The 27,559-nt window shown below is 39.3% G+C and overlaps 1 protein-coding gene across 1 annotated transcript in view; it reads right to left on the bottom strand.

The window, feature by feature from the left end:
- Positions 1-27,559, bottom strand: part of IQGAP1 (IQ motif containing GTPase activating protein 1) — a 102,387-nt gene that overhangs the window by 38,159 nt on the left and 36,669 nt on the right. The window contains exons 4-15 of the mRNA XM_012536205.3: positions 26,526-26,603; positions 21,652-21,728; positions 15,670-15,737; positions 14,486-14,599; positions 13,744-13,922; positions 12,745-12,829; positions 8,255-8,418; positions 7,360-7,435; positions 6,379-6,542; positions 6,001-6,161; positions 4,315-4,439; positions 2,182-2,345 (exon numbers count right to left, since the gene is read on the bottom strand). Of these exons, the coding sequence (XP_012391659.1) occupies positions 2,182-2,345; positions 4,315-4,439; positions 6,001-6,161; positions 6,379-6,542; positions 7,360-7,435; positions 8,255-8,418; positions 12,745-12,829; positions 13,744-13,922; positions 14,486-14,599; positions 15,670-15,737; positions 21,652-21,728; positions 26,526-26,603 (1,455 nt within the window). The remainder of the gene's footprint in view (positions 1-2,181; positions 2,346-4,314; positions 4,440-6,000; positions 6,162-6,378; positions 6,543-7,359; positions 7,436-8,254; positions 8,419-12,744; positions 12,830-13,743; positions 13,923-14,485; positions 14,600-15,669; positions 15,738-21,651; positions 21,729-26,525; positions 26,604-27,559) is intronic.

Here is a 27,559-nt window from a genome sequence, read left to right as displayed (position 1 = left end):
AAACAAAAGGAGCAGTAAGGCCCATCACATGCGTGAGAGCTGGTACAAATTATATCCTCAATCTACTTTCCTTTTTTAGACATGGACTCAGACCTAGCTTATTCTTTCAAAGCCCATTCCTCTGTCAGTTGGATTGGATATAAGACTCCTTTCGGACTAATAAGGCAGCAAAAAATAACACTACCACCACTGGCCTACAGAGAATCATAGCAGCCAGGCCCCAGGTTAGAGATTCTGAATTAGCAGAAATAGAATTAATGCTTAGGAATCTGTATTTTTAAAATGACTTTTCCAGCGTTCTAGTCATCAGTCAAGTTTGGGAAGCTCTGATCCAGTAAACTGATATCAAAGACAGGCCTCTATTTACAGCTTCCCTACAGCCAACCGCTTCTCACTTGAGTAAGTAAAATCAGTTAATGCCTTTGCCTAGATTTCCTCGCTACAAAATGGGGGTTGTGATTCAACCTTCACCACAGGATCAACTGACATGCAGAGCAATGACCCTCTTTTTTTTTCTTTTTTTTTGCTGTACGCGGGCCTCTCACTATTGTGGCCTCTCCCGTTGCGGAGCACAGGCTCTGGACGCGCTAGCTCAGCGGCCATGGCTCACGGGCCCAGCCGCTCCGCGGCCATGTGGGATCTTCCCGGACTGGGGCACGAACCTGTGTCCCCTGCATCGGCAGGCGGACTCTCAACCACTGCGCCACCAGGGAAGCCCAGCAATGACCCTCTTAAAAGGAACCTGGTACTTGCTACACTTATATGTTTAGGACACAGTAATGTCAACTACTCTCATGACAATGGAATCAAATGAGATCTATCAACATTATATTATCCACAGCTCCTCCCCCACAACCCAAACTTCTAAAGCCCACAAGGCTGTCGGTGTACAATAGCTCCCTTAACACAAAAGCCCTGATCTGTTTTACCACTTTTGGCTTCCCAGAAGGAATCTGACCCCCTGAATTAAGAATTTCTTTTAGGGCTTCCTAAAGCAACATGGCAACTTCCTATTCAGCAAGAGGACTAAAAAAGGAGTAAATCTCATCCATTTCCTCAACAAACTAGCTGAGAGGCAAGACAAACTTTTTAAAAGATGGGTTTGTATTACAATTACTTTGGAGAACAGATTCATAGCAGCATTATCCCTAATAGCCACAAAGTGGAAACATGATCACTGACTCATGAATAAATAAATAAAATGTGGTACAGCCATACAATGGAATATTATTCAACAGTAAAAAGAAAATACTAATACATGCTACAGCTTGGATAAACCAAGCTAAGAGAAAGAAGCCAGTCACAAAGGACCACACATTGTATGATTCCATTTATACGAAATGTCCAGAATAGACAAATCCATAGACAGAAAGTAGACTGATGGTTACCTAGGACTGGAGAGATTGAGAGAAATGAGGAGTGACTACCTACACAGGTTTCTTTTGGGAGTGACTACCTACACAGGTTTCTTTTGGGGGTGATGTTCTAAAATTGATTGTGGTGATGGTTGCACAATTCTGTGAATAGACGAAAAAACCACTGAATTGTATACTACAAAACAGTGAGCTGTATGGTATGTGAATTATATCTCAATAAAGCCATTATTTAAACTAAAAAAAAAGAAACTTTACGGCACTACCTACTAAAGCTTAACATATGTATTCCCTATGACCCACAAATTCCACTTCCAAATGTATACCTAATAGAAATGCATACATATATTTACCAAAAGACATGTGCTAGAATAAATCAGGATAGTGGTTTATTCCTGGGGAGTGGGGAGGTGAATAAGGATGTAAGGGGATATAAGGGGGTTTCTGTTAATGCTTTTTATAATCCGAGCACCAATTACATAGGTATGCTCACTTCTGAACATTTATACAACCGTACACTTAAATAACTGACACATTTTTCTGGATCTTATATTTCAATTGAGAATTTCTTTAAAGACACATAAGAGATGTGTCTATAACCATAACAACAAAGGACAACAAAAAAACCAAATATGTAAAATAGCATAAGCTTCTGGAGGGCAGAGTCTATGACTCTTATGTGTCCCTCCAGTGCTCTGAATCTAAGGGTGCCCAGGAAATAGTCATTGAGAGAACACCCCTACCTCTATCTCCGTTCTAGGAGGGATGGAGTTCTCGGAACAAAAAGGAACAATTTAGTGCCACTCACCTGGGCTTTCTCTCTCTTTGCTCTGATCAGCGTGTCTTGGTAATGCTGGGCCACTCCTGCAAGGACCCCCTCGAGTTTAGCTGCAGGAATCTGCAGGGCCTGCAGAGTCTTTTGGGCATCACCTTCATCCAGGGCTTCATTAATTAAACCAATGGCTAAAATCCCTAAATATGAGTGGACAAAAGGTTATTTTTTAGATTAAGAAATTGTATAAATAAAACAGTCTTTAAACATGGTAAGTGACCATAAATCCTCTATCCAAGAGTTACCATGATTCAAACTACAATTTGTCATCCATAATATTAAACAGCATTTAAATCTTTTTCCTTTAAATTTAGTGGTTTTTTTCAACTAAGTAAACTCCCTTATATCCATATTCCTATTGAAATCTCAAGTCCTTTTGTTTTATTTTTACTTGCCCTAACTTAAGAGTGATGAGGATTTTGATGAAACTGGCTTTATAAAGGATAGCTTTCAAGTATACTCCAATGTGTGATCAAAACCATTCTTGATTCACGAAAAGTCAAGAGTTCAAGGGATCTTAAAAGTCACCTAGTGGGACTTCCCTGGTGGCGCACTGGTTAAGAATCTGCCTGCCAATGCAGGGGACGGGTTCAAACCCTGGTCCAGGAAGATCCCACATGCCGCAGAGCAATTAAGCCCCTGTGCCACAACTACTGAGCCCGCATGCCACAAATACTGAAGCCCATGCCCCTAGACCCCATGCTCTGCAATAAGAGAAGCCACCGCAGTGAGAAGCCCACGCACCACAACGAAGAGTAGGCCCCGCTCGCTGCAACTAGAGAAAGCCCGCACACAGCAACGAAGACCCAACGCAGCCAAAAAAAGAAATAAATTAAAAAAAAAAAAAAGTCACCTAGTTCAACATTTTTATAGAAAAAAAAGATGAGTCTTAGGAATCTCCTCTCCTACACCACACAGCAAACAAGTAAGAGACAGAGAATCAAAGCTCAGGGTCTCCTACTCCAAGGGAAGACTCTTCCCACTAAATCACTGAATATTTCTCACAGGAAACACTAATTAAAACTAGAAATAGTCACTCCTCAGGTATCTCATCCAACTGGACTACTTTTGTAAAGACTCTGTTGTATAATAAAAAATTTGGCTGGTCTTTGTCCCTGGTTTCTGGAAAGGAGGCTCTAAACCCTTGGAATTTCCCAAGCGATAGGAGTATCTTCATTATCCATAGTGGGCCCCTAGGACCACACCTGAGTTTATGCCAACCAGGTGACTGCTGGTGGGCCCCTAGAAACTTTTGGGATAGGGGCTGGTCACGCTGGAAAGACCAACCATGTGATTAGAAGATTGGGGCTTTGAGCCATGTGATCTCAGAATATCAGCCCAGCTATTCCAGGGAGGAGAAGCAGACTGGAAATTGAATTCAATTACTTGGCCAATAGCTGGCCGTAATTCAATCCATTATTTGTATGGAACGAAGCCCCACTAAAAACTCTGGATATCCAAAGCTCAGGTGAGCTTCCCTGGTTGTGATACTCATCAATGGGCTAGGAGGGCAACACACCCTGAGGATACAGCAGCTTTGAATTTGGGACCCTACCAGACATTGCCCTCCTGTTCTCTTCTTTTGACTCATCCTGATTTGTATTCTTTACAATAAAACTATAACCGTAAGTATAGTGCTTTCCTGAGTTCTGTGAGTCATTCTAGCCAATTATTGAACCTGAGGGGATAGAGGGAACCCCTGAATATATAGCCAGTTTTTCAGAAGTGTGGTGACCTGGGAACTCCAGAGATTAAGGCTGGTGTCTAAAGTGAGAGGAGTCTTGGGGAGGACTGTGCCCTCAATCTGTGCAATATGACCTAACTCCAGGTAGTCAGTGTCAGAACCACTTCTTCTAATAGCATTTAAAAATAACAGATCATGTTCAATTCGCCTCCTGAAAATTTTAGTTCTTATTACATACTTATCTAATCATAGCAGTTGCCTGGTGTTTCGAAAACAATATACAACTGTAGCTTTTTGAGACAGATTTTTTTTTTTTTTTCCAATTTCCAAAAATCCTCCCGGGAGTAGTGTTTAGAACCAGCTCATGGAATCACATTATCTGTAACTGTGACATTATCTGGGGGGACGGGAAGTAGATTACTCACTCTCATGTTCCTCCTGCACCACAAGATTCACATGGTCCACACAAGCTTGGATGTCATTCCACGTAATAAATTCATTATTCTCTGCATCTGCTTGAGCTTTCAGTTTCATCAGCTCATCGAGATACCTGCTCCATTCCCCCAACAAAAGAGACAATGAAGTGCAACATAAGAAAAGGGACCTTCAGGATTATTTTGGTTGACAGGAATGAGAAGACATGGGGGCAAAGGATCCAAGGAACAGAGATAGCTAAGGAACCCCAACAGCTTGATGTATTCTAGAGGTCAGCTTTGGGACCGAGGAGTTACCTTGAGCAAAGTGTAAAAATGCAAGGATATCACTTATTCTTAACGGCCTATTTATATTACATGTTCTGAATTCCAAATAAGACCAACTCTGGAGTCAGTGGCAGCAGCTCAAGCAATCCCTCTAAAGACAAGAAAACAAGGCCATACACCAGCTAACAAACACAGAAGGAATGACAGATCAACAAATCACCATTCAGCAACTCTTACTGAAAGTATATGGATTTAGGCAAGGATTATCAATTGGGGTTAAAAATATTAGATGAATGGTTAATGGGGAACTGGACATTTTGATGCTGCAAAAGGTACAAAAATGATTATATTCTGGGGATTCCCTGGTGGTGCAGTGGTTGAGAATATGCCTGCCAATGCAGAAGTCATGGGTTCGAGCCCTGGTCCGGGAAGATCCCACATGCCGCGGAGCAACTAAGCTTGTGTGCCACAACTACTGAGCCTGGGCTCCAGAGCCTGTGAGCCACAGCTACTGAAGCCCGCAGGCCTAGAGCCCATGCTCCGCAACAAGAGAAGCCACCTCAAAGAGAAGCCTGTGCACCGCAACGAAGAGTAGCCCCTGCTCGCCACAAACTAGAGAAAAGCCCACGAGCAGCAACGAAGACCTGAGGCAGCCAAAAAAAAAAAAAAAAGTTACATTAAAAAAAAAAAATTATGTTCTGGTGATAAGGGAGAAAAATAAATATGCAATTGGAGGGATTAATGTCCCTTAGTATCTCTAATGGTGGGGACAAGCAGATTTTATATGCCTCTTGATATGAGAAAATATGAAACACACGTCGCCAAAAATATTTAATTGAATCTTGACAAGTCTTTAGACCTAATTTACAATTTACAGGAATAAACCAAATATTAGGAAGCAACCAGAACTGAAGATGGGACATTTTATAGGACAACTGGCCCCATCTCTTTAATATGTCAGTGTCATAAAGAAACGGACAATGCTAGATTAAAAGATACCAAAGGGACACAATAATCAGATGTTAACATGTGGTCCTGGATTGGATCCTGGTTTGAACAAACCAGCTGAAAAAACAAACAGTTTTGGAACAAGAAGTACGAAAATGGACTAGGTTTAGAAAGTATTAAAGAAGTACTGTTGATTTGTCAGGGTATAAGAGTGTTATTTTGGCTATATAATATCCTCATTGTTTTAAATAAGTATACTTATAAATTTAGGAGTGGAATGTTATATCTGTAATTTACTACAAAACCTTCAGCATAGTAAAGAATAAAATGTATCAAAATAGAAAAAATAAAAGACAATCACACTGAAGTCACAATGCCTGCAAAGAAAATAAGAGTGTTGGCACACGAAAGACAGAGGTGACAGCTACCTAACGGATTCAACCCAGCACTCTGGGCACCCACCTCTGGCAGTTTTCTTCTTCAATATTGGTAAGGCCTGTAACTGAACTGCTCAACTGTTTCCACACTGTATTCATGTCTCCGGATTCCAGCGCCCTGTTGATTAGGGCCACCGATGACAACATCTCCACTGCAACAGAGAGCTCAGGATGGGTGAGGCTATGCTGTACAGAAAGTGAGGGGGGAAAGAATAAGGAAAGACATTCTGGAATACCAAGGGAGGTCAGAAGTTTAATAAAACCATAACGAGTCTAAGTTTCCAGTAAAACAAAACAAACAAAAAAAACCCCTCTACCTAACTACACCAAGAAGTGGGTATTAAATTTTAAATTCACGTCCACTCTGTTTTGCTCACAAACAGCACAGGTTCAGTTAACTCACCTGAGGACTCTGTTGCTGCAGGGTAGCCAGTTCCTTCTGATAAAGATCGGCAGCAAATGGAAACACCTGGGGCAGCTGGGCTTCGGGATTCATTAGCTCCATAACAGTCTTCTCAGCAACACCCTTCTGGATTGCAGCATTGATCGCTGCCACTGCTGTCAGTCCTGGATAGAAAACAAGGAGGTCACAAAGGCAGCTGGCTTTGAGAGGCCCGAGGGGAAGCAGATGCCAATTTTCACAGAAGAAAGTTATATTCTGTGGATAAGCTATTAGCCATGACGTTTGAAGTAGAACTTTCATCTTTAGAAAACAGCCTCCTTTGTATGAGGGTGAACTGCATGGTATGTGAACTACATCTCAATAAATCTGTCTCTAAAAAGCAGCCTCCTCTTCTCCTCACCCCTTTTTTCTTTCCACTCCAAATCATCCTGCCTGCCACCACTACGCTCTACCTAAGACACCCTTCCCCTACAGAGGGGAGCCTGGCAAAGAACTAGCTTGTTAAGCTGCCATTCAAAGCTTCCCACAATCTTTCCAAGCCTTTATCTTACACAACTCAGCCTAAAACATCTACAAAAATTTTATTCTACCCACTGTTCCATAATACATCTTTCACCTTCTGTCCCTCTGCTCACACTTCCTCTTCCCCTGTTGCCCCATATTAGGAACACCCTTCTCTCCTGTCTCTCAACATACAAATCTTGCCAATCAATCCCTAGTCCTGTCTCCTCCAGATGCTTCCCTAACCAACCACGTAAGCACGAGCTTCCTAGCCAAAGTGAGCCTACGCTGACTCCGGTTCTACTTTTAAAACTGGAGGAACCCTTCTGCCACCAAAGGTACCTGGTAGTTGACTGCAGCTAGTAGCCTTGGGGTGGGGTGAGGAATGACAGAATCTAACCTCAGGTCCCTCAACGACACAAAGCCACTTTCCTCCCCTACTCAGGATCTCAGTGGACACGCAGCTGAGAGGACTCTTACTTCTCTGATACTGCTGGGCAGCAGTGTTTGCGGCATCCACTCCAGACTGTAGCTCCTCCTTCTGCAGGGCCTCAGCCTGACCACCATGAGAAAAGCAAAGAACACTTAGGTAAAGATGACTCCTGCCTAGGCCTCCGGGCCTTGTAGTTCTCATATCTCAACAGCAGTCACTAGGGACAGAGAGCCACAGGCATAAGAGACAGCTTCAGGCTACACACAGCCAAAGCGGCAGCCTGAGCGAGAGCCGAATGCCCTTGTCAAATCTCGGGTAGAGTGACTCTCCTGATATAAGCACATTAAAAAAATGTATTTTGTAAAGAGCATCAAAATGTTCTGAGATAAAATGTTTGTAGAATCATTGGCACATTAATGCTGCTTTCTCTGGCCAATGCTGAGGATTTGTAAAATGTATACTTGTCCTTATTTAGAAAAAGGAAAAAAAAAAAAGAAATCCCCTCATATTTGTTCTCAAAAAAGAAAACCATAAAGTCCCACACAGTCTACTCTTACTGCACATTAAGTACTTTCCCAGTGTTGGCCAGAGGAAACTCATCAGGTATGGTTTTTTAAAAGTGGAAATTCCTGAAGTAAGAATAAAAAATTTCAGGTTCTCCCCAATGGCTTTTAGTTGGGGATTTAAGGGACTTCAAGTGAAGGGGTGGTCAGATTCACTTGCCGGGATGGGCAATGTTTATTTTAAAAGACGATTTACAACTCTAAAAGCAAAAGAGAGCTGAAGACAATGTGTACTTTACCTGAGTATATTAAACAGCCTAATTCATCGAAAAAGTTATATTAGGGGGGAAAAAAAGCCCCATATATACCTTGACACAACAGCATGGGATTCAAAAGGATGTATATAAACTCTTGCAGGTGCAACTCAGGGTACTTTTACCTCTCTCTTCTGCTGTCTATCACTGAGGAGTTGCTTGAGGTACCAGTCACTATTCTGCTGCTGCAGTCCTTGAAGGCCCAGCGCTGGTGACTGCAGAATCTTGAACAAGGCCAGTGCAGATCCCTGCTTCAAAGCCAGGTCTATATTCGCTAACGCAGCAAACACTGAGGAGGAAAAAAGGCAAACGCTTAAGAAAAAACTATGTTAACATTATAGCCTAGAATATTTTTTCCTTCCTGAAAACCAATCCCAGTTCCAGATCAGGGAAATATAATTAGATAGCTTTTATTCTGGAGTATCACAGAAGCATTAGACTTTGGGGTTGGAAGAGAACCTTAAAGTCATCACATCCAGGGGTTCCCAGGTTGTTCAGATTTAACAGATTCCTGGACCACACCCCAGGCCTACTTAAAAGCTTCTAGATGCAGAGAGCTTGGCACCAATATGGGCAGCAATATAAGAGGCACCAATAACACATGCCTAAATTCCCTCTAAAATGCCAAGTCATTATCCAGACTAAACTACTATACAGGAGAAGGTATCCCACACAGCAATTTACTACATCTCTGGACAATTCTGTTTATAAAAATTGTTAAAGCTCCCACCCTAGAGTTGATACTTGAATACATCCAACCCCCTTCCCTGTGACTGTCTACTCCTGACTAAAGAACCTTAGTTCCTCCAACCATTTCTTATACAGCATCATTCTGAATCCCTTCATTATCCTGGTGTACTCTGGTGAATGTACTCTGCCCAAAGCAGTGCTTAGACATCAAGGCTGGTCTGACTGCGTGGAGTGGAAGGGGCTCTCTACACCACCTCAATATTCTCTACTTCTAGTCACAGAACCTGACGTCACACAAGGGCTTTATTATCCAACAGTAAAAATGCAGACTTTCCTTCATCTGAAAATGATAACAAAGATACCCTCCTCATAAGATTAAATAAAATCATATACATGAAAGTACTTTTATATTGTAAAATAAATAAGGTATTATTAAGTTGAAAGTCAACATATCGTACTTTCTGATTTCAGAAATGACAGCCACTGGAAAATCATAATTATTGTACTATTTTCAGCTTTCCTATTTTAGAAGAGAATATATAGAGTTCGCCCTCCCATGTCCCACCCAGGAATGACCATATGATTTTACCACCAAAGTAGCAAAAAAAAGTCAATAATAAAATACTAAAAATTAAAATATTTGGGGCATAGCAGTATTTATCAATTTTAACTGTTTTCATTAGTAAAGAAACAAAAAGAAAATTAATGTAAGCTGTTATAAAGAAACAAAACAGTGCAAGAGAAAACAAAGTCTCAAACTAGAACTAAAAAATAACACCAAGAGGTGAAAGGATGAAAAGGTTAGATTCCTAAGAGACTGTCTCCTTCTTCCCAACATTCCCCTGCAATTCAGCTCACTGATCACCACACGAAGGAGGTGAGCAGCTCCTTGAATCATGGCTGCAGGTCTATGTGGCCATTAGCCAACTAAACAAGCATTTTTCAACAACACAGACCAAGGCACCTGCTGCAAACACAGCCATGAACAAAGCAGACAGGTTATCTCCATCTTCAGGAAGTTTTTGTAGTAGTGGGGGACAGAAAACAAAAGCAATATAGGTAACAAGCAGGTTTCCTCTACGTATGCAATGCAGAATCTCAGACTATCCATCTGCAAAGGCATCTGGTCAATTATGCTTTTACTAGAAATGTAAACTTACTACTTAAATATGTAAATATTTAAATGAACATTTACTAATACTATAAAGTTTACAACATTATTTAAACACTTTCTCCCACTATGCTTTAATTACCTAACTCTAATTTTCCTTATCCTACTTAACAAAAAATAAAAACTTTTTCTCATTTTTAACTATCTGGCCTGCAGCTTTCTTCTGGGGCAGCGTGAATGGCTTCTCAAGCCCTAGGGAAAGAATCTTATCTGTTATTACATTAAGATGATTCCCAGGACCTAAAGTCCCTCTATCTTCCTACCATACAACTTTCCCTTGTCTCAGACTTTCTCTACTATTAGGAAAAGCTTGTCCCCCTATGGGGAATTCTGCCTTATCCTCACCTTCTTAACTACCCTAAGAACCCCAGTGAAGGTTCAGATACAAACCTCGAGGAAAAGTCATCATTCTTTTCTTTATTCTATGACTGTACTTCACACACCTTTGGTTGCCTTGAAATTACTCACTGTATTGTTCTAACCAAGTTGCCCTGAAATTATTCATTTGACTATTTACCTTCCTCACTATACTGAAAGCTATTTGAGGGAATTTTTACTATTTTGCTCCTCTGACCACATGAGAACAATATGCATGAAACACTTTAAAAATATATACATATGTTTCTCTCCTTATAAGTTTATAACGGACTCTAATACAATTAGCCAGGTAGGGCTATAAGGCTAAAAAATCCCAGACAACATGGTAGAGAAAAAATCCCTTAGTAAATAAAAGAGTATTTTACGCGGTGTATGCAGCAGGAAATGTGCTGGACTTTCTTCTCACACAGAGAACTAACTACAAGGGCATTCTGGTTTATACTTGCTGACTTAAGTAGTATTCATACAGATACAGCACAACAAATCACCCATACGTGAATGGAACTATCACTCTGTTCAGAAAGCTATTATCCTAAATGAGCCAGAATGGAACAGAATACAAAGACTCCTGGTCAGGATTTAGAACTCCCTATCACATGGAGTTGGTAAAATCTTATAAATTCACTCCAGTTATTCAGAGTATTAGTTCAAGTGAGAAACTGGGATCTCCAAAGGAACGAAGAGGACACTGATTACTTTTACTATTATTATTATCTTGATCAAGATAAGATCAAGTCTGGTTGAATCAAGCAAGGTTTTTTAGTTCTTTTGGTGAGTCTAACCCTATTATTCTAGGAATTATGAGGATTTGAAAAGCAGAACTCAGAAGTAAACTACTTTAAGTTTATAAATGTGTCAGAAACAAAAAGCAAGCAATTAAGACAATACATAATTAAGAACAAAATTGTGTGGTTTAGCATATAAATGCAGTAGGACATGTGAAAGGCAAGTATATTGTGAGCTAGGATGGGCACTGAGGTGAGAACTGAGCTGAATCTTGAATGATGGGTATAATGTGGATTAAGTAAGAGATGAGGCATGAGGGCATTACAATGGCGAGATTACATGATTAACAAAAGTGATAATAATATTGTTTACTGACTGCTTACTAAATACCAGGCAATTGACATACATTATCTCATCATTCTCATAATGATTCTATGCCACACGTACCCAATTCCCACAGCTATTAATACGAGGGCAAGAGATCAAATCCCAGTTCTGAACAACTCCATAGCCATTTTTCATGAGTCATGAAATAAACACAATGAATATGGGAGACAATTAGGCACATGAGTTTCTATAGAGTTATATGCATAAAATACTACATAAAGAACTCCACCAGGCTAGGGATCTGCCTTTTGTCTGGCAAGTAATAAGGAACTAATGCAGGTTCTTTTGAAGAAGAGTAACAAAATGAAAATGACACTTTCAAGAAATTAGTTTTTCAAAAGTGTGCAACATACACAAAATCAATATGAACAGTACAATCTCATTTTTGTTTAAATATATGTTTTGAAGGATATGTTAAAAATATCAAGAGTGGTTATCCTAGGTGATGGGGTCTAATTTTTTGTTTGCTGTTTATTTCTGGATAACTTGCATTACTCTTTAAAAGAAAAACAAAACTATATAGGAAAATAGGGACTTCCTTGGTGGTGCAGTGATAAAGAATCCGCCTGCTAATGCAGGGGACACGGGTTCGATCCCTGGTCCGGGAAGATCCCACATGCTGCAGAGCAACTAAGCCCGTGCACCACAACTACTGAGCCTGCGAGCCACAACTAGTGAGCCCACACGCCACAACTACTGAAGCCCATGTACTCTAGGGCCCGCATGCCGCAACTACTAAGCCCGTGTGCTGCAACTACTGAAGCCCATGCGCCTAGAGCCCGTGCTCTGCAATAAGAGAAGCCACCACAATGAGAAGCCCGTGCACCGCAATGAAGAGTAGCCCCTCTCACTGCAACTATAGAAAGCTCATGTGCAGCAACGAAGATCCAACGCAGCCAAAAATAAATTGTTCTTTTAAATTTAAAAATAAATAAATAAATAAAAACAGGAAAATGAAATCCCTATTCAGATTTAAGTGTCTAACACAGTGTGAAAGAGTGAAACTGTAGCCAAAAAATCCAGTTTGTAAGTTACAGTAGATGAATAGATGGAGGAGTGGGGGCCTGTCTGAGGGCAATGGTAGCCCAAAGAGAAGACGTATGAACACAAAAGACTTAAGTAAATGAGTAACAGTTCCTAAGCAAACCCATGAATGTCTGAAATAAACAAACTTAAACCATGCCATAGGTCCAAGAAGAGATCAACAGCTGCCACATTATTCTGTAACATTCTTTTAGGTGCCTGATGTGGGGACATACTTACTGTTGACTTTATTTATATTGCCTTGAATTTCAGCTTGAGTGAGCAGCTCCTCATAAACGTCCCTTTCTCTCTCAGAGCTTTCTGTCTGAAGATGAATAAGAAAGTGTAACTAAATTAGCTCAGGTCTCTAAGAAGACCACAGAAATATATTTGTGCTCCTCCCCCACCATTACAGAACCAACAGCAAGTAAGGGTGTGGCTTAAAATCCTTAATAAAGAACAGAGCAGAATGCTACACAACTGTAACTAAACACATAAAAAGCAGATCTGGGCTTCCCTCGTGGCTCAGTGGTTGAGAGTCCGCCTGCCGATGCAGGGGACACAGGTTCGTGCCCCGGTCCGGGAAGATCCCACATGCCATGGAGCGGCTGGGCCCGTGAGCCATGGCCGCTAAGCCTGCGCGTCCGGAGCCTGTGCGCCACAACAGGAGAGGCCACAAAAAAAAAAAAAAAAAAAAGCAGATCCACTTGTAAATAACAAGCCCAGGGGTTCTTCCAGAGTCAGGCAAGAGAAGGAAGCACTGGTGAACCCTGCCCTGCTCACTTGTGAGTCTGCATCCTTGCCTCAGACCTGAGCAGAACAGGTACATCCAGGGACTAGATCGCAGAGCCTGTCACTGGTTTGCACAAAACTCAAGAAGGAAGCAGAAGTCAAAATAGAATCTAATACCAAAAGACTACATACTGGGTAACTCCATTTCACTTATATAGAATTCTAAAAAAATAAACTAAAGTGATCGAAAACAGACTGGTAGTTGCTGGGGTCAGGGGTGGGGAGTACGAGGAGGTACAGACTGACTGCAAAGGGGAGACGTGGGAACTTTTGGGGTGGTTACACATCCATATACATTTGTCAAAACCCATCAAACTGTACACTTTAAATGGCTGAATTTTATTATATGTAAATTAATACCTCGATAAAACTGATTTTTAAAATGGAGTCATATCAAACAGTGAAAGAATATAAATCAGTTAGAAAGATCAAATGTTCCATTTTTACCCTGTTTTTAGCATTTGTCATTTTGTCCTGCTTGGCCTGGTAAAGTACATCCTGGTAAGTGGAAGCCAGGGGCTCTTCAAGGTTCACAAGCATGGCATTGGGATTTTTCAAAGCTGCAAACGTGTCAGCTGAAATTCTATGGTCAATAGCTTCATTAATGGCAATAACGGCAGCATGTACTAAAAAAAAAAAAATTCAAAACATAGAACACTAAGGTTATACAAAGTAAAGGATATACATTACACATTCAAACACTGCAACCCCCTATCACAGAAAGAGGCTCCTTTTCATAGATGGAGGGGTTAGAGGACCCCCAGATCTTTAAGCCCAGTCTTTTTCCTCTGATGCACAAACCCACAGCTCGGCCTGTGATCCATGTCTGGAATGCAGAATCTGAAATCTTAACAGGGAAATATTCATAAGAGACTCTGAAAGGAGCCTTTGAGCATTTGTTATGGAAATGTTCACCTTAATCATCACGTAAACACCATCAGAAAATAAGAAACTCCAAAAGGCACTGAAATGTAGAATTCACTTTCTAGTGCTTTTATTTTAATCAAAATCACTCACGTATTTCCAAATAACAATAGCATAGATAACTGTATAGTAGTGTTTAAATCTATATCTACTGACCTAAACTTGCTAGCAAAATTCCTAATGTCTAAGACCATCATTATAGTATTAATCATTAAAAGTAGTAGCAACAATCCCATTTGAACCCACAAAATTTCTCTCTTCTTACATGCGGCTTCATCCACTGACAGTTCATTAGCCAGAATGCCCCCGATCTTGCTAAAGGCAGGCATCTGGATCCCATACTTCTCCAGTTCAATCTTCATGTTGTTGATTTCTTCTTCTATAGGGAAAAATTAAGACCCAAACAAGCAAGTTAAGCACCTTTCCATAACACAGAGAAGGAAACATTCCTCAACTACAAAATGTATTGGATAAAATGACATCTACCTCTTAGGGTTGTTAGAAGGGTTTAAATAAGATAATATATGGAAAGCACTTAACATGATACCCGGTACATAACATGCACTCAATAGACACAGTATTATCAAGAGCATCAGAAATAACTATAACATGAGACTGGCTCTATTGAAAATAGTTCTGCCAAACTGCTACTTATGGCATTCCCTATGATGAACTTACGAATGCAGCAGCTTTAAAGGCAGCTCGAACAAGAAGTGAATCACAAGCCAGTTATCTGTCTTTACAATCCAAATCACTAGCTACTATTACACAATTTCGTTTCTAAGGCAGAAAGCCAAATGACAAAGAAAACAACATGTAAGGTTTGGCCCTTGCCCCAAGTCTGGGGAACAACTTCTCTGGAAGGAAAAATATCACAGATAAAAGTTTTATTTACAATTTTTAAAACTCCCCGGCCTACAAAAGATTTGACTCTATCTTACCCCTAACCAATATTATCATTGTTCTTTTTCTCCCCAAGCCCCCATCTCTTCAAGCATCTGACTATAGCAAACACCCACCCAAATAAGCTAAAGTTTTAAAATTAGTAAATTGTCATCTTTGTATCATCTCGCTCCCCTTCCCTTGCCTACAACTGGTGCTCACTGGAAGGGAAGGGGCAAGACTGTTATAAAGATTTTTCACTGTACATGAACCTTTAATGTTACATGTTAGTATTATATTATTTTTTACATACTATATGTTAATATTCTTTCTAACTTACATATAAGAAAACTGAGAATTATCAATCATACCCATGTCATAACTGAGAGAACAGAGCTTGAAATTCCAAGAAGAGGAGAAGCAGGAGAAGCAGGTTACTCATGCTTTTTTTTAATCTCTGTTGGCACAGTGTTTTTAAAGCCGTACGTCTTTAAGATTTGCACTGTTGACTCTCCAGGTTATTTCCACATAAATCAAGCACTTCCTGCCAAGTTTGTAACTTCTTACCTGTGAAGTCAACCTTTCCATATAGGTCTTGAATCTGAGGAGCCAGGCCTAGTTTGAACAGGTACAAACTAGAAGATATAATATGCAAAAGAGTCAGGCCTCGCAGCTGAACCTCCCTGTTGCTCTAAGTTCAAAGGGGAAAATTAGCATAAAGAACAGAAACACTCTGAACACAGAGACTCCCAGTACTCTACCATATTCCACATTGCAGTTACAATACTTTACCTCAGAGCCTTTTTTTAGTTTTACATAACAAGGAGGTCCTTAAAAAGTCACATAATGTAATGCAAAAAGCACTGGACTGGGAATCAGCAGATGCAAGTTTAAGTCCCAGCTCCAGCACAAATCCAATGTGTGATTAGATGTTAATATAAATGTTAACATAATAAATATAAGTGAAGTCTCTTCACTGTTTACCTTCCTGTGATCAGTAAGTTTTAAGTAACAGGACATTTTAGAAAAGTCTCATAAAAATGATTAAGACAGCAAATCTTACTTAAGCTGAATTCATATTACTGATGGAAAAGTTTAATTCAGGTACTTTAAGAGTTTTAAATAAAGTATATATTATAAATCTTTACTCTTTAAATAAAAATATCCTACACTCTAAGCTCCATGAAGGCAGGGACAATGAAAGTCTTATTTACCAATGCCTACCCAGAGCCTGGCATATATTAATAAATATTAATCAATATTTCACAGATGGATGGAAGTCTGTAACATGAGTTAGATTAACTGGATTCTAAGGCTCTAGCAGGTCAGAATCAATAAATTAGAAGAGATCAGAAGGGTGACTTCCCTCGTGGCGCGGTGGTTAAGAATCTGCCTGCCAATGCAGGAGACACGGGTTTGATCCCTGGTCCAGGAAGATCCCACATGCCATGAAGCAACTAAGCCTTTGCGCCACAACTACTGAGCCTGCGCTCTAGAGCCCGCGAGGCACAACTACTGAGCCCACGTGCCACAACTACTGAAACCCACACGCCTAGAGCCCGTGCTCCGCAACAAGAGAAGCCACCGCAATGAGAAGCCTGCGCACTGCAATGAAGAGTAGCCCTGGCTCGATGCAATTAGAGAAAGCCCGAGCGCAGCAACGAAGACCCAACGCAGCCATAAATAAATTATTTATTTATTTATTTATTTTTAAAAAAAAGAAAAAGAAATCAGAAGGGCACTCCACAGGGATTAACATGAGCAAGACACTGACAGACTATCAATAAGGGAGGAAATAAAAAAATATCTAAGAAATAAATCACAGAAACTCAATAGAGCAGTCTACAGTTTTTGCAGATAACCTATAAACCTCAATATTATCCAAATACAAATATGTATCATGCATATTGCATTCACAGAACTGATCAGAACCCAAACTGCATATAATAAACCCCAATGCATAATCTAAAAAAAAAAAAATCAAGTGTTCTAAAAATACATTAGAATATATACATCCACAATAACTAATCACTTTCTCAGATAAGTACAAATATAAATCATATGTATATGATTAAGGGCTTTTCTTTAGAATAAAATGCTCAAGATGGAAATACATGAAGTTCCTCTCTGCAAAGATTTTACATCTATTCAATAAAGTTTCCAAAAACAGCTAACAACTTTCTATACACATTTTACCTTATATACTTTCCCCACACAATGTTCCATCTGCATTCTAAATTAGTAGAAATATTTTTCTCCAGAAATTTCTTCCTCTTTTATTCCTACTTTAAAACAAGAAAGTGGCTGCCACACTTTAACAAAAGCTTGGGCATGTCACTTTCACAGCCCCAAGAACAGTGAGTTAGCTTTTAATGTCTTTCAACAGTAAATTAAAGGTGTTACAATGATATCACTAGCTGCTATAAAACGTAGAGGAGTGGTAAGCAGAAAACAGATGGGCATCATCTTTCTTTTATCTCATTTTAATTATTAGGAATATTTTAAGGATATGCTGGAGTTTTAAATGGAATCATAATGGCCACTTGGATCCTCTTATCCAGCATCCAAAGTATTTAACCTCACAGCTAAAACTTAAAACTCCTAACAATAAACACCACTTTCAATCTTTGTTCCTAGTCTCCTATGTCTGCTTACAAATAAGCTGTTAGGTACCTATAATAGTCAGCCTGTAATTGAGCTCAGATTTCTTTTTCTTTTCCTATCTAAGATATACTTTATAGCAATGAGGAAAAGGAGGTTGTGTTAGCCTATCTGGATTCCAATTACTGTTACTGATTGTAGAGTAACCTATGAAAGAAAGTTTTACAGTGTAAACAGCATTATAAAACACCCCCAACAAGCCTTGGGGAAGCACCCCTAATCAAATACATTACTTTTCTGCAAAGAGACATATGAATAATCATATTAAGTAGATAAACATTCTAAGTAATCTCAATTAATACTGATCAGATCTTGCCAACAAAGGAGTTTGAACTAAACCAAAACTCATTTTTCAGATCTTTCAGCATGTTTTTTTGAATTTAGGATAAAGGATTATGGGCCAATTTAATCCCAAAACCAGTTCTTAGAAAGATAAAGCATCAGAGGAAATGGAAAGGAAGTATACAAATATATTTGAAATAATGGAGAATTAGGGTCTTATCTGAGAGTGGAATGTAATCTACAAGAGTAATTTAGTCTCACTAAAGTACAGTAACTATCTCTGGAATAATGCCAGTCAAGACTGAGGGAGGAAAAAAAAAGATGGCAGGAAGGGAGAAAACAAGAAGATAAAGCTGCTCTATCACTGTTGATCCGAAAGGGAAACAGTGCCTCACCCAATACAGGTAAGTGAAGTGAAGAACCTGCCTTGAACACTGTTGCGTAAAGGTAAAGAAGAGGCTCAAGCAGTTACAAACACTTCCTACATACCCTTCAGGAAAAACACTGTAAGGGAGGAAAGAAATCATAAATCACCAACCAGAACACACTGCTGTGTATATACTTTCTAAGCACGAACTGCATATTGAACAGAAATGGAAAACAGTAGCAGGCTTCCTCCCTTTCTCATTTTGATTCCATCATTAGAAAGGCAGTTAATTCTTCAATCTGAGAATTTGAGGGCCTGGGACTCAGGTTACACTGCAGAGAGTAGTGGCTACAGAACTAGCAGAGAGGAATTCTGCCAGCTTAGTTGCTGTGCCTGCCAAGTTCAGATATCCATTGTAGGTACAGCCTTCACAAGGTTATCAACATAGACTTCACAGAACAGTAAGCCAATCACAATACTCAGAATTTAGCTGATTTTGGCTCAGACATATGCATCTGAAATTGCTACATTCTGAAAATTCTCCAATATATCACCTATTCCTAAACAATTTTTTTAAAATTCTCATTTTACCATTGTTTGTCCAATGTTATGTTATGTACCTTGGAGGGGGAAAAAAAGTAAGACATGACTTCTGTCCCTAAGATGCTAATAAATGTAATAGGGAGAAAAGATATGAAAGAAGCAATATATAACAAACAAACAACAAAACGAAAATCACACACACAAAACTAAACCAAAAAAAAAAACAAAACAAAAAAACCCCCCAGAGGTTTAGAAAAAGGAATGAGCTGAGGTCATTTGAGAAACTTCACCAAGAATGTGGGAACTGAGCTAAAACTTGATTGGATAAGCAGAGACAAACATGAAGAGCCCTTCGACAAAGTACCATTTCCTTTTTCATTTATAGGACAGAAAGTACCCCCTTGAGCTGGGGGAGGGAGAGGGAGATTTGTTATAATGTATAATTTTGACACACATTTATTGTGATTATAGGCTAGGCATCTAAGTGTTGATACTAAAGACACATGGATAAAGAACAAAGGAAATACTTCTTGTCCCTAAGGAATCCACAAGAAAGCAAGTTATAAGAACAAACAGTAACCAGAGTACAATGTAACAAGCACTATGCTTGAAGTAAGAGGTATGTTATAAAATGCTAAAGGAGCACAAAGATGGTAAGTAGCTAATTCTGCCAGAGAGGGAAAAAGTAAGAGAACATATTAATGGTAGCATTCTGAGGTGGCACCTGGAGAAAAGCATACGTTAAACCAAGGAGAAAAGGCATTTCAGGGCTTCCCTGGTGGCACAGTGGTTAAGAATCCGCCTGCCAATGCAGGGGACACGGGTTCGAGTCCTGGTCCACGAAGATCCCACATGCCGCAGAGCAGCTGAGCCCATGCGCCACAACTACTGAGCCTGCGCTCTAGAGCCCACATGCCACAACTACTAAAGCCCACGCACCTAGAGCCTGTGCTCCGCAATGAGAAGCCTGCGCACCGCAATGAAGAGTAGCCCCTGCTCGCCGCAACTAGAGAAAGCCTGCGTACAGCAACGAAAACCCAATGCAGCCAAAAATAAATAAATAAATAAATTTTAAAGAAAGGCATTTCAGGCACAGGAAACAGCAAAACCAAAGGCAAGAGTACATAGCCTGTTTGTTGAAAATACTAGAACATAGGTACACAGGAGAGAATGGCTGGAGGTGAGGCTAGAAAGGAAGCCTCAAAATATTTTATGAAGCGTCTGCTACCATTAGGGCTGTTTTGGAAAGAGCTCTGACAGCAGCATGGCAGATGGATCAGAAGGGAGAGAGCCTAGTGAGGGAACCCTCTAAGGAGGTTAATGCATTCATTAGTCCACACAAGAGATCTATTAGTCCTCAGTTATAGTCTCTCTTTTATGGGTTTCACACTGATTCCAGTGATACCAAGGATCTGGCAAACATTTGATCCAGAAACTGGATCTTGTGGGTCAATGTATATATTATACATTCATACATATAATTAACATTTATTAAGTACACATACAGGATGCTATATAAGAAGAGCAGCCCAAGAAAAAAATCTCATCCTCATGTCCCTTCTCATACTTACTTCTATCATCTTCTGCTTTAGGCCTACGGCCATCAAGTAAATTTGCACCACTCTGAAGTACTATACTACTAGCACCTACACCTCTCCCATCCCATCCTCCATCCAGACATATCACCTCTTCCCTCCAATTTAGTACTTCGTTCATTCTAAGAGCTGAGGACCTGAAATTAAGTCATCTTCCAAATTTACTATGAAGCTGTGATAAAATTATACCTTGTTTCAGTTCCTATTTATTATTTTTGCATTGACATAAAAATTACTTAATGAACAAATGACTTGTCAAGGTCCTAGATAACTTAATAAATTATCAATCAACCATTTGATATTTGCTGGTATTATTTGAAGATGTTGCCAAAATTTAACTGTACTACCAAAGAGTATCAAGACACAGTGTATTTAGTAAATCAGTTTATCAGCTTGAAACAAAATGAGAAACAATAAAAGTTTTCAAATGTATGTAGTTTTTATAATTTTTAAGAGACTTTAATTTAAAAGAAAGGGACTACATCTCAAGAGAAATGCATAGTTCACTGAAACACTAGATCAATAATGAAAGATTATATTATGTTTTTAGAGGAAGATTTTTTGTTATTATAGGAATAAATAAATCCTTTCTCCCTAGAAGAACACAGCTGTTTCTCACCATTTTGTTAAGATAATAGTGCTCTATTCTATTTGAAAATTCTGAAGCAAATGCAAAAACTTTTTCATCATACCCTGGACAACAAGCTACACACTCAATTCAGATGTGACTCCTAAACTGCTTTTTTTTAAAATTGAGATATGACTGACATATTAGTTTCAGGTGTACAGCATAATGATATGATCACCATAGTAAGTCCAGTTAACTTCCATCACCACACATAGTTACAAATTATTTTTCTTGTGATGAGAACTTTTAAGATCTACTCTCTTAGCCACTTTCAAATACATAATACAGTATCATTAACTGTAGTCACCATGCTGTACATTACATCCTCAGGACTTATTTATTTCATAACTGAAAGTTTGTACCTTTTGACCACCTTCACCCATTTCGCCTACTCCCAAATCCCCGCCTCTGGCAACTACCAATCTATTCTCTGTATCTATATACTGCTTATTCTACCAAGAAAATCTGATTACCTAAGTGCATGGATACAGTAGATACATCTTGGCATGTTCTTTCGATCATAGATGTCTGTAGTTTCCGGATAAAAAATCTAAAGAGAAATAAAAGAAGTAGAGTAAGGCATCCATCCACTAGAGTTCATTTAATCATTCAACAATCATGAATAATACAAGTAAAACTTTGGACAATTAGAAAACATTGTCAGCATTTGGCAAATAACCTCATTAGGGTGAACAGACATTTCATTATAAGTAATGTAAGGAACAAAATGATACAATACACAGTGAAAAGCACTACTTGGAAAAGACTTATTTGGGTCAACCCACTGAATTTTACTAAGTATGTGACAGTGAGTTACTTACTGCAGACACAGACATGGGCAAACAAAACTCAAGTTCCAGTCCAGCTTAAATCAGTGGCAAGTGTATGAGGCTCTGAAGGATTGCAATCTTCCTAGTTACTATCTAGCAGGCCTAGATTGAGTAATAATAGCTCAACAATGAACATTTACTAAGTGCTTCAGTATGTGTAAAATCACTACATTTAGACATTGAAAAAAACTACAAAATATTAAAATGTGTTATAATGCTTGGGGGAAGTAGAAAGATATACAGATAAAGTAGGTAGAATAGAGGATGTATATGGGAATGAGAGAGATGGGGAGTTTTCCTTGGTAGCATGTACCACAATTAATCAACTATGTGCACTGAAATTATCTGTCTGACTCCTCCAATAGACTATAAGCCACATGAAGGCAAGGACTAGGTCTATATTGTTCACTGCTGTATCTTCAACGCTAAGCCCAGAGCCAAGGTCATGGAGGGAGCTCTCTATGTTTGATGAATTAACGAATGAGGTAGGATAGGAACAGGGTAAGTTTAGATGGAGAATTGCCTTGAATTTCAAGACCTTTTCTCATGGTAATGTGGTACTATACAACTCAATCTGTAATTTAGAGGAATAAAGGGGTAACAGTGGATTAGAGAAGTGAGACTGGATTATGAAGCGATTAGAGGAATCTGGATGAGCAATAAAAGGCAGTGAGAAGAGTACTATAGCACTTTGTATCTAACTCTATTATAGAACTTAACACATTGTGTTTAATTACTTGTTTTTATGCTTGTTTCCCCCCACAATACCTATTGCTCCTGATGAGGAAGAACTGTGCACCCCCAAGAGAAATGGGGGTCTTTTTTGATAATTTTTCAAACTTTCCATGCTCATTTCCTAAGATTGAAATGTCTTCTCCTGAACGGTGAAAATCATGGTCAAAGTCAGTCACCCTCCCAAAAACAGTACAGAATACATTTTAGAAAGCAATAGAAAAAAAATAAGGTTGGGAGGGAGGATAGAGGCAGATTATGAGGACCTTGAAAGTCAGACAAGTTTGAACTTGATATTCAGGCTTTAGAGAAGTCCTAGCTTTGGAGCCAAGGCTAAAAACAACCTCAGGAAGATCTGACTGGAGACAAGACACAGGATACACCGAATAGTGAAGAGATTGAAGCTGAGAAAGCAGGCTGGGAGGTTGTTTCAACAGATAAAAGAGACATTGCAAATAACTGAGGAAGGCTTGGGGAATGACTGCATTTAGGAGTCCAAGGTAAATCCAAGGTTTTGAGACCGGATGACTGGGAACATAATGACATGGTACCATTTATGCAGAGGAGAGGAGGTTCACTTGGGGGAAAAGGTAGGTTTAGTTTTACATATGAGAAACTGTAGGAGATAGAAAGCTATCCAAGGGGAAATGTCCAGCAGCCAATTGAAGAAACTGTGTTTACCTTATAGCAAAGAGTCTTCAAAACAACTGAAACCATGAGAATGAGAGAATGTAGCTAAAATAAGAATTGCATCTTAAGGAATGCCTGCCACTAGGATGTAGAAGGCAGAATAATTGAAGAAAACAGAGGACTATTAGGCAGATTAAAAACAATTTTAAAAATCAAAACAACAAAATGTTTCATGTAGGAGTTGGCCAACAGCACCAATTATAATAAAGAGTCAAATGGATAAAAACCAAAAAATTATCCTATTAAGTCTCTATAATTTGTATGTACCATATAAAGAGATTAGGGAAGATATCCCAATAAATACTATTATTGTCAATTATCGATCACATGTTATATTATGAGCAAAAACACATTTTTAGGCTAAGTATCTTTAGTCTACATTACTCAGAAGTCTTCTGGACTTAAATCATATAGAGCAGACATTTCAAGGGTAATAGCCATAATAATCCTATTGTTCCTGATAGCCTCAACAGTTTGTTGAGATTGTGGTCCAGGACAATGCACCACTGTTAGTAAACAAAAAAGGTAATAAGATTAAATTATTAAAAAGGCATTTTGTAGTAACAGTACTATTAGCAATAGCAAATATTAACAAAGCTCTTAGTACCATTCAAAAGAGGTTAAATTGTTATTGCCCATTGGGCATACTATATAAAAAACAGGAACAGGAAGTTACAGGTGCATAGAAAGGCCAAGTAGCTGTAAGAACTTGACGTATTGCATTTCCTGACATTTGTGGGGCTTAATTCTCAAACATACCAGTGCAAGGAAGAGAACTTCAGCACTTTGCTCTGAAAAAAAGAGGACACAAGCTAGTCTGCAAAGACTTAGCTCTGAATTTACTCAGTTCAACAGGTATGTATGCAACAGTGAGCTGAGCACTCTGCTAAATGCCAAGTGTTCATTTCCAAGTGGTTTCAGCCGCTTTCTGATACTCCACATCTCATTTCTTTTTAATCTTTCTTTGGTTACAGAAATTTAGACTCCACAGAAACGTATAAAGAAAATAAAAACCACCCTTTAACCCCATCACACAGAAATGAAAACTATTTCTCCTTGCAGATTTTTCCCAAGAATACTCACTTTATTTTTAGACAAAAATAGTGATCTCATTTTAGCCAGAACACAAGCTCTTATAATCGTAGCCTGTTTTTTTTTTTCACTTAACACATCACGGTTATATATATATAGATTGACATCAACCTTTTCAACGGCAGCACTAGTATTTGACTGGCTGTAACACAATTAATACCCTGAGTGAAGGAATATGTGGTTTGCTATCAATTTTTTCTATCATATGCAATGCTGAAAAATCTTTACATATACATTTTTTGTGCTTGTCTAATTTTTTCTTTCTTTTTTTGAGCCGGTGGGGTGGGAGTGGGGATAAATTCCTAGAAGTAGAATTCTTAGGTCAGAGGATAGGGGGGAAAAAAAGCTGTCCATGCCTCTAACAGTGACACTGTATCAGGGCCTCTACGGATTCAAGGTAGGACTAGGTAGCTAGATGTATGATCAGGCCACCCAAGATGGCTATTCTCTTGCTCTCTGTACATCTCCTGCTCAACCAGTCCCTGCTTCACCTATACCCTACTCATATGGCTGACATTCCCTCTTAATTATACAGCCTAATCAGTAAATGTTAGTGATCTTTAGATCAGAATGGCTCCACTATGATAGCTTATCAAAGGGAAAAACTCTGCCCAAGGGGCTATGAGGGACATGCCCCTCTGCTGCTTTCCCTGGTAACTAACTGATGAGCCAAACTGACGTCAATTCCCCCATAACTGGTAAACTCCTCCTCCCCCTCATCCCCACCCCCCAGTAGCAAAGACTGCTGCCGTGTTCTGCTTGCTGTCTGCCGTCCACGGTAGGGTGTCACTCCAGAACCCTGACTCGGACAGCTGAGATCCCCTATCTAATAAACCAGTGATGTCTCTGTTGCTGTCTCCGGACTCCTCCCTCATTCTCAAGGCAACTACAAGGCTTGCAGGCCTGCAAGGTGCAGCCCAACACTTGAGATGGCAATTTCATTAAGAGAAGCACTAAATAAACTCTTGAGCAAAACACTCAAGGATGCACACTCCCGTATCAAAACTACAGCTATCATTCCAAACTCATTAAATTGTATACATTAAATATGTATGGTTTTTCTGTAATCAATTACACCTCAATAAAGCTGTCAAAAAAACAAAAACAAAAAACCTACAGCCACCTCCAAAACCAGATAAAAGAAGTAAATCTCATTATACTGCCTCTACAATTTGAAATGTAAAATAAACCCTTCATATTACCTACAAATTTGGTTATTCTGAAGCTGGAAGATGACATTTCTAAAATATTTCCTTATGTTTCCTAAAGTCAAACTTGAATGTAGCAACTTTGTGAATAAAATCCACTGAACTGTACTCTTTAAAATGGTGAATTTCATGGTATATGAATTTGTTTGTTTTGTGGGGGGGGAGTCACATTGCTCAGATTGCAGGATCTTAGTTCCCCAACCAGGGATTGAACCCAGGCCCTGGCAGTGAAAGTGCCGAGCCCTAACCACTGGACCACCAGGGAATTCCCTCATGGTATGTGAATTTTTTTTATTTTTATTTTTTATTTTTATTTTTGCAGTATGCAGGCCTCTCACTGCTGTGGCCTCTCCCGTTGCAGAGCACAGGCTCCGGACGCGCAGGCTCAGCAGCCATGGCTCGCGGGCCCAGCCGCTCCGCAGCATGTGGGATCTTCCCAGACCGGGGCACGAACCCGTATCCCCTGCATCGGCAGGCAGACTCTCAACCACTGCGCCGCCAGGGAAGCCCTGAATTATAATGTTTATAATTTGGTGTAGTAAAAGTAACTGACATCATAGGGAATTTCTCTAGGGTGAGGTGAAGCAGGGATGAGAAATATAAAAGAAAAAGAACAAAGCTATTTCCTAAAACAAACCGAAGAGATCCTTTAGTATTAAAATATAGATAGATAGATAGATAGATAGATAGATATATTACCAAAGAATCAATTGAGAATAATTTTACAGGTAGAATGAGAACTGTTATGCCAAACAGCCAGAACTAAGCCAGAACAATGAATATCACATAAATTACCTTAGGCAATCCAATCTCACCCATGGCATTCAACCACTGAATCACATTATCAGTGTGTCTAAAATGGAGGCCAGTTGCCTAGAACAAATAAAAGACCATTAGGCACTGTTTGGCAATATTGAAGCAAATACTAAATAAATACTCTGTATCAATAAAAGTTTCCCTGTAAGACTTTACATGGTCCCCTTAAACTTAAGGTCTGTCTGTATCATTACACATTCTAATCTCCAAAAGCCAAATCCACATCTCAGCTCTCCTCAGTTAAGAACCATCTGGAGAATCTTCCTGTGTACAGTGTGCTCAGCAGAACATGGTCTTTGGAATTCAATTATGTTGGATTCAATTCCTGACTTGGCTATCTATTGGTGACACTGGGCAAGTCACTTCACCCTACTGATTCTGAGTTTCCCCATCTTTAACACCTACTTTATGTTTGTTGGAAAGATTAACTAAGAAAATGTACATAAAGCACTCAGTGTGGTGTCTGGCAAGTAGAAGATACTCCCCAAATGAGGTATTTTCATACTACACATATAAACATCCCCCTCTTAACCTCTACACCTGTTGTTTTTTAGGAAGGTTTACCCTCAAGACGGTTAGAGGTGTAGGCTATTGTCTTTACTGTTGCTGGAGACTGCTCTGTCTGCCTGTTCTGCACACATTTTTTAGAGTCAACAGAACAGCTCAGGAGGTGTCTTCAGAATAACCACTTATTTAAAATTCAGCATATAAGTCTTTGCTTTTTGATGAAGAAAAGTTTCTATTTGGGATGTTAATTTTGGCTTAAGACCTATACTTTCCTTGTTTTCCTTTTAATTTAAATATTAAAAAGCCAAACAAAAAAACCAACTCTTTTGATTCTGTCTTCATCCTTAACTCATTCTGAGCTCTTGCCCAATTCTTACAGTTGACCCCTCTTACATTTGCTCTTGGTTTTGCAATCTTCCACTATCTTCTATACTCATCCTTTTTTCAGATAAGAGCTCTTAGGAAAGCTCCCCACAGAAACTCTGTGAGCAATGGGAATTCGGTCC

This window comes from Orcinus orca, chromosome 2, assembly GCF_937001465.1.
Source record: "Orcinus orca chromosome 2, mOrcOrc1.1, whole genome shotgun sequence".
NCBI classification, from domain to species: domain Eukaryota; kingdom Metazoa; phylum Chordata; class Mammalia; order Artiodactyla; family Delphinidae; genus Orcinus; species Orcinus orca.
This window is presented reverse-complemented; position numbering and strand designations above follow the sequence as displayed.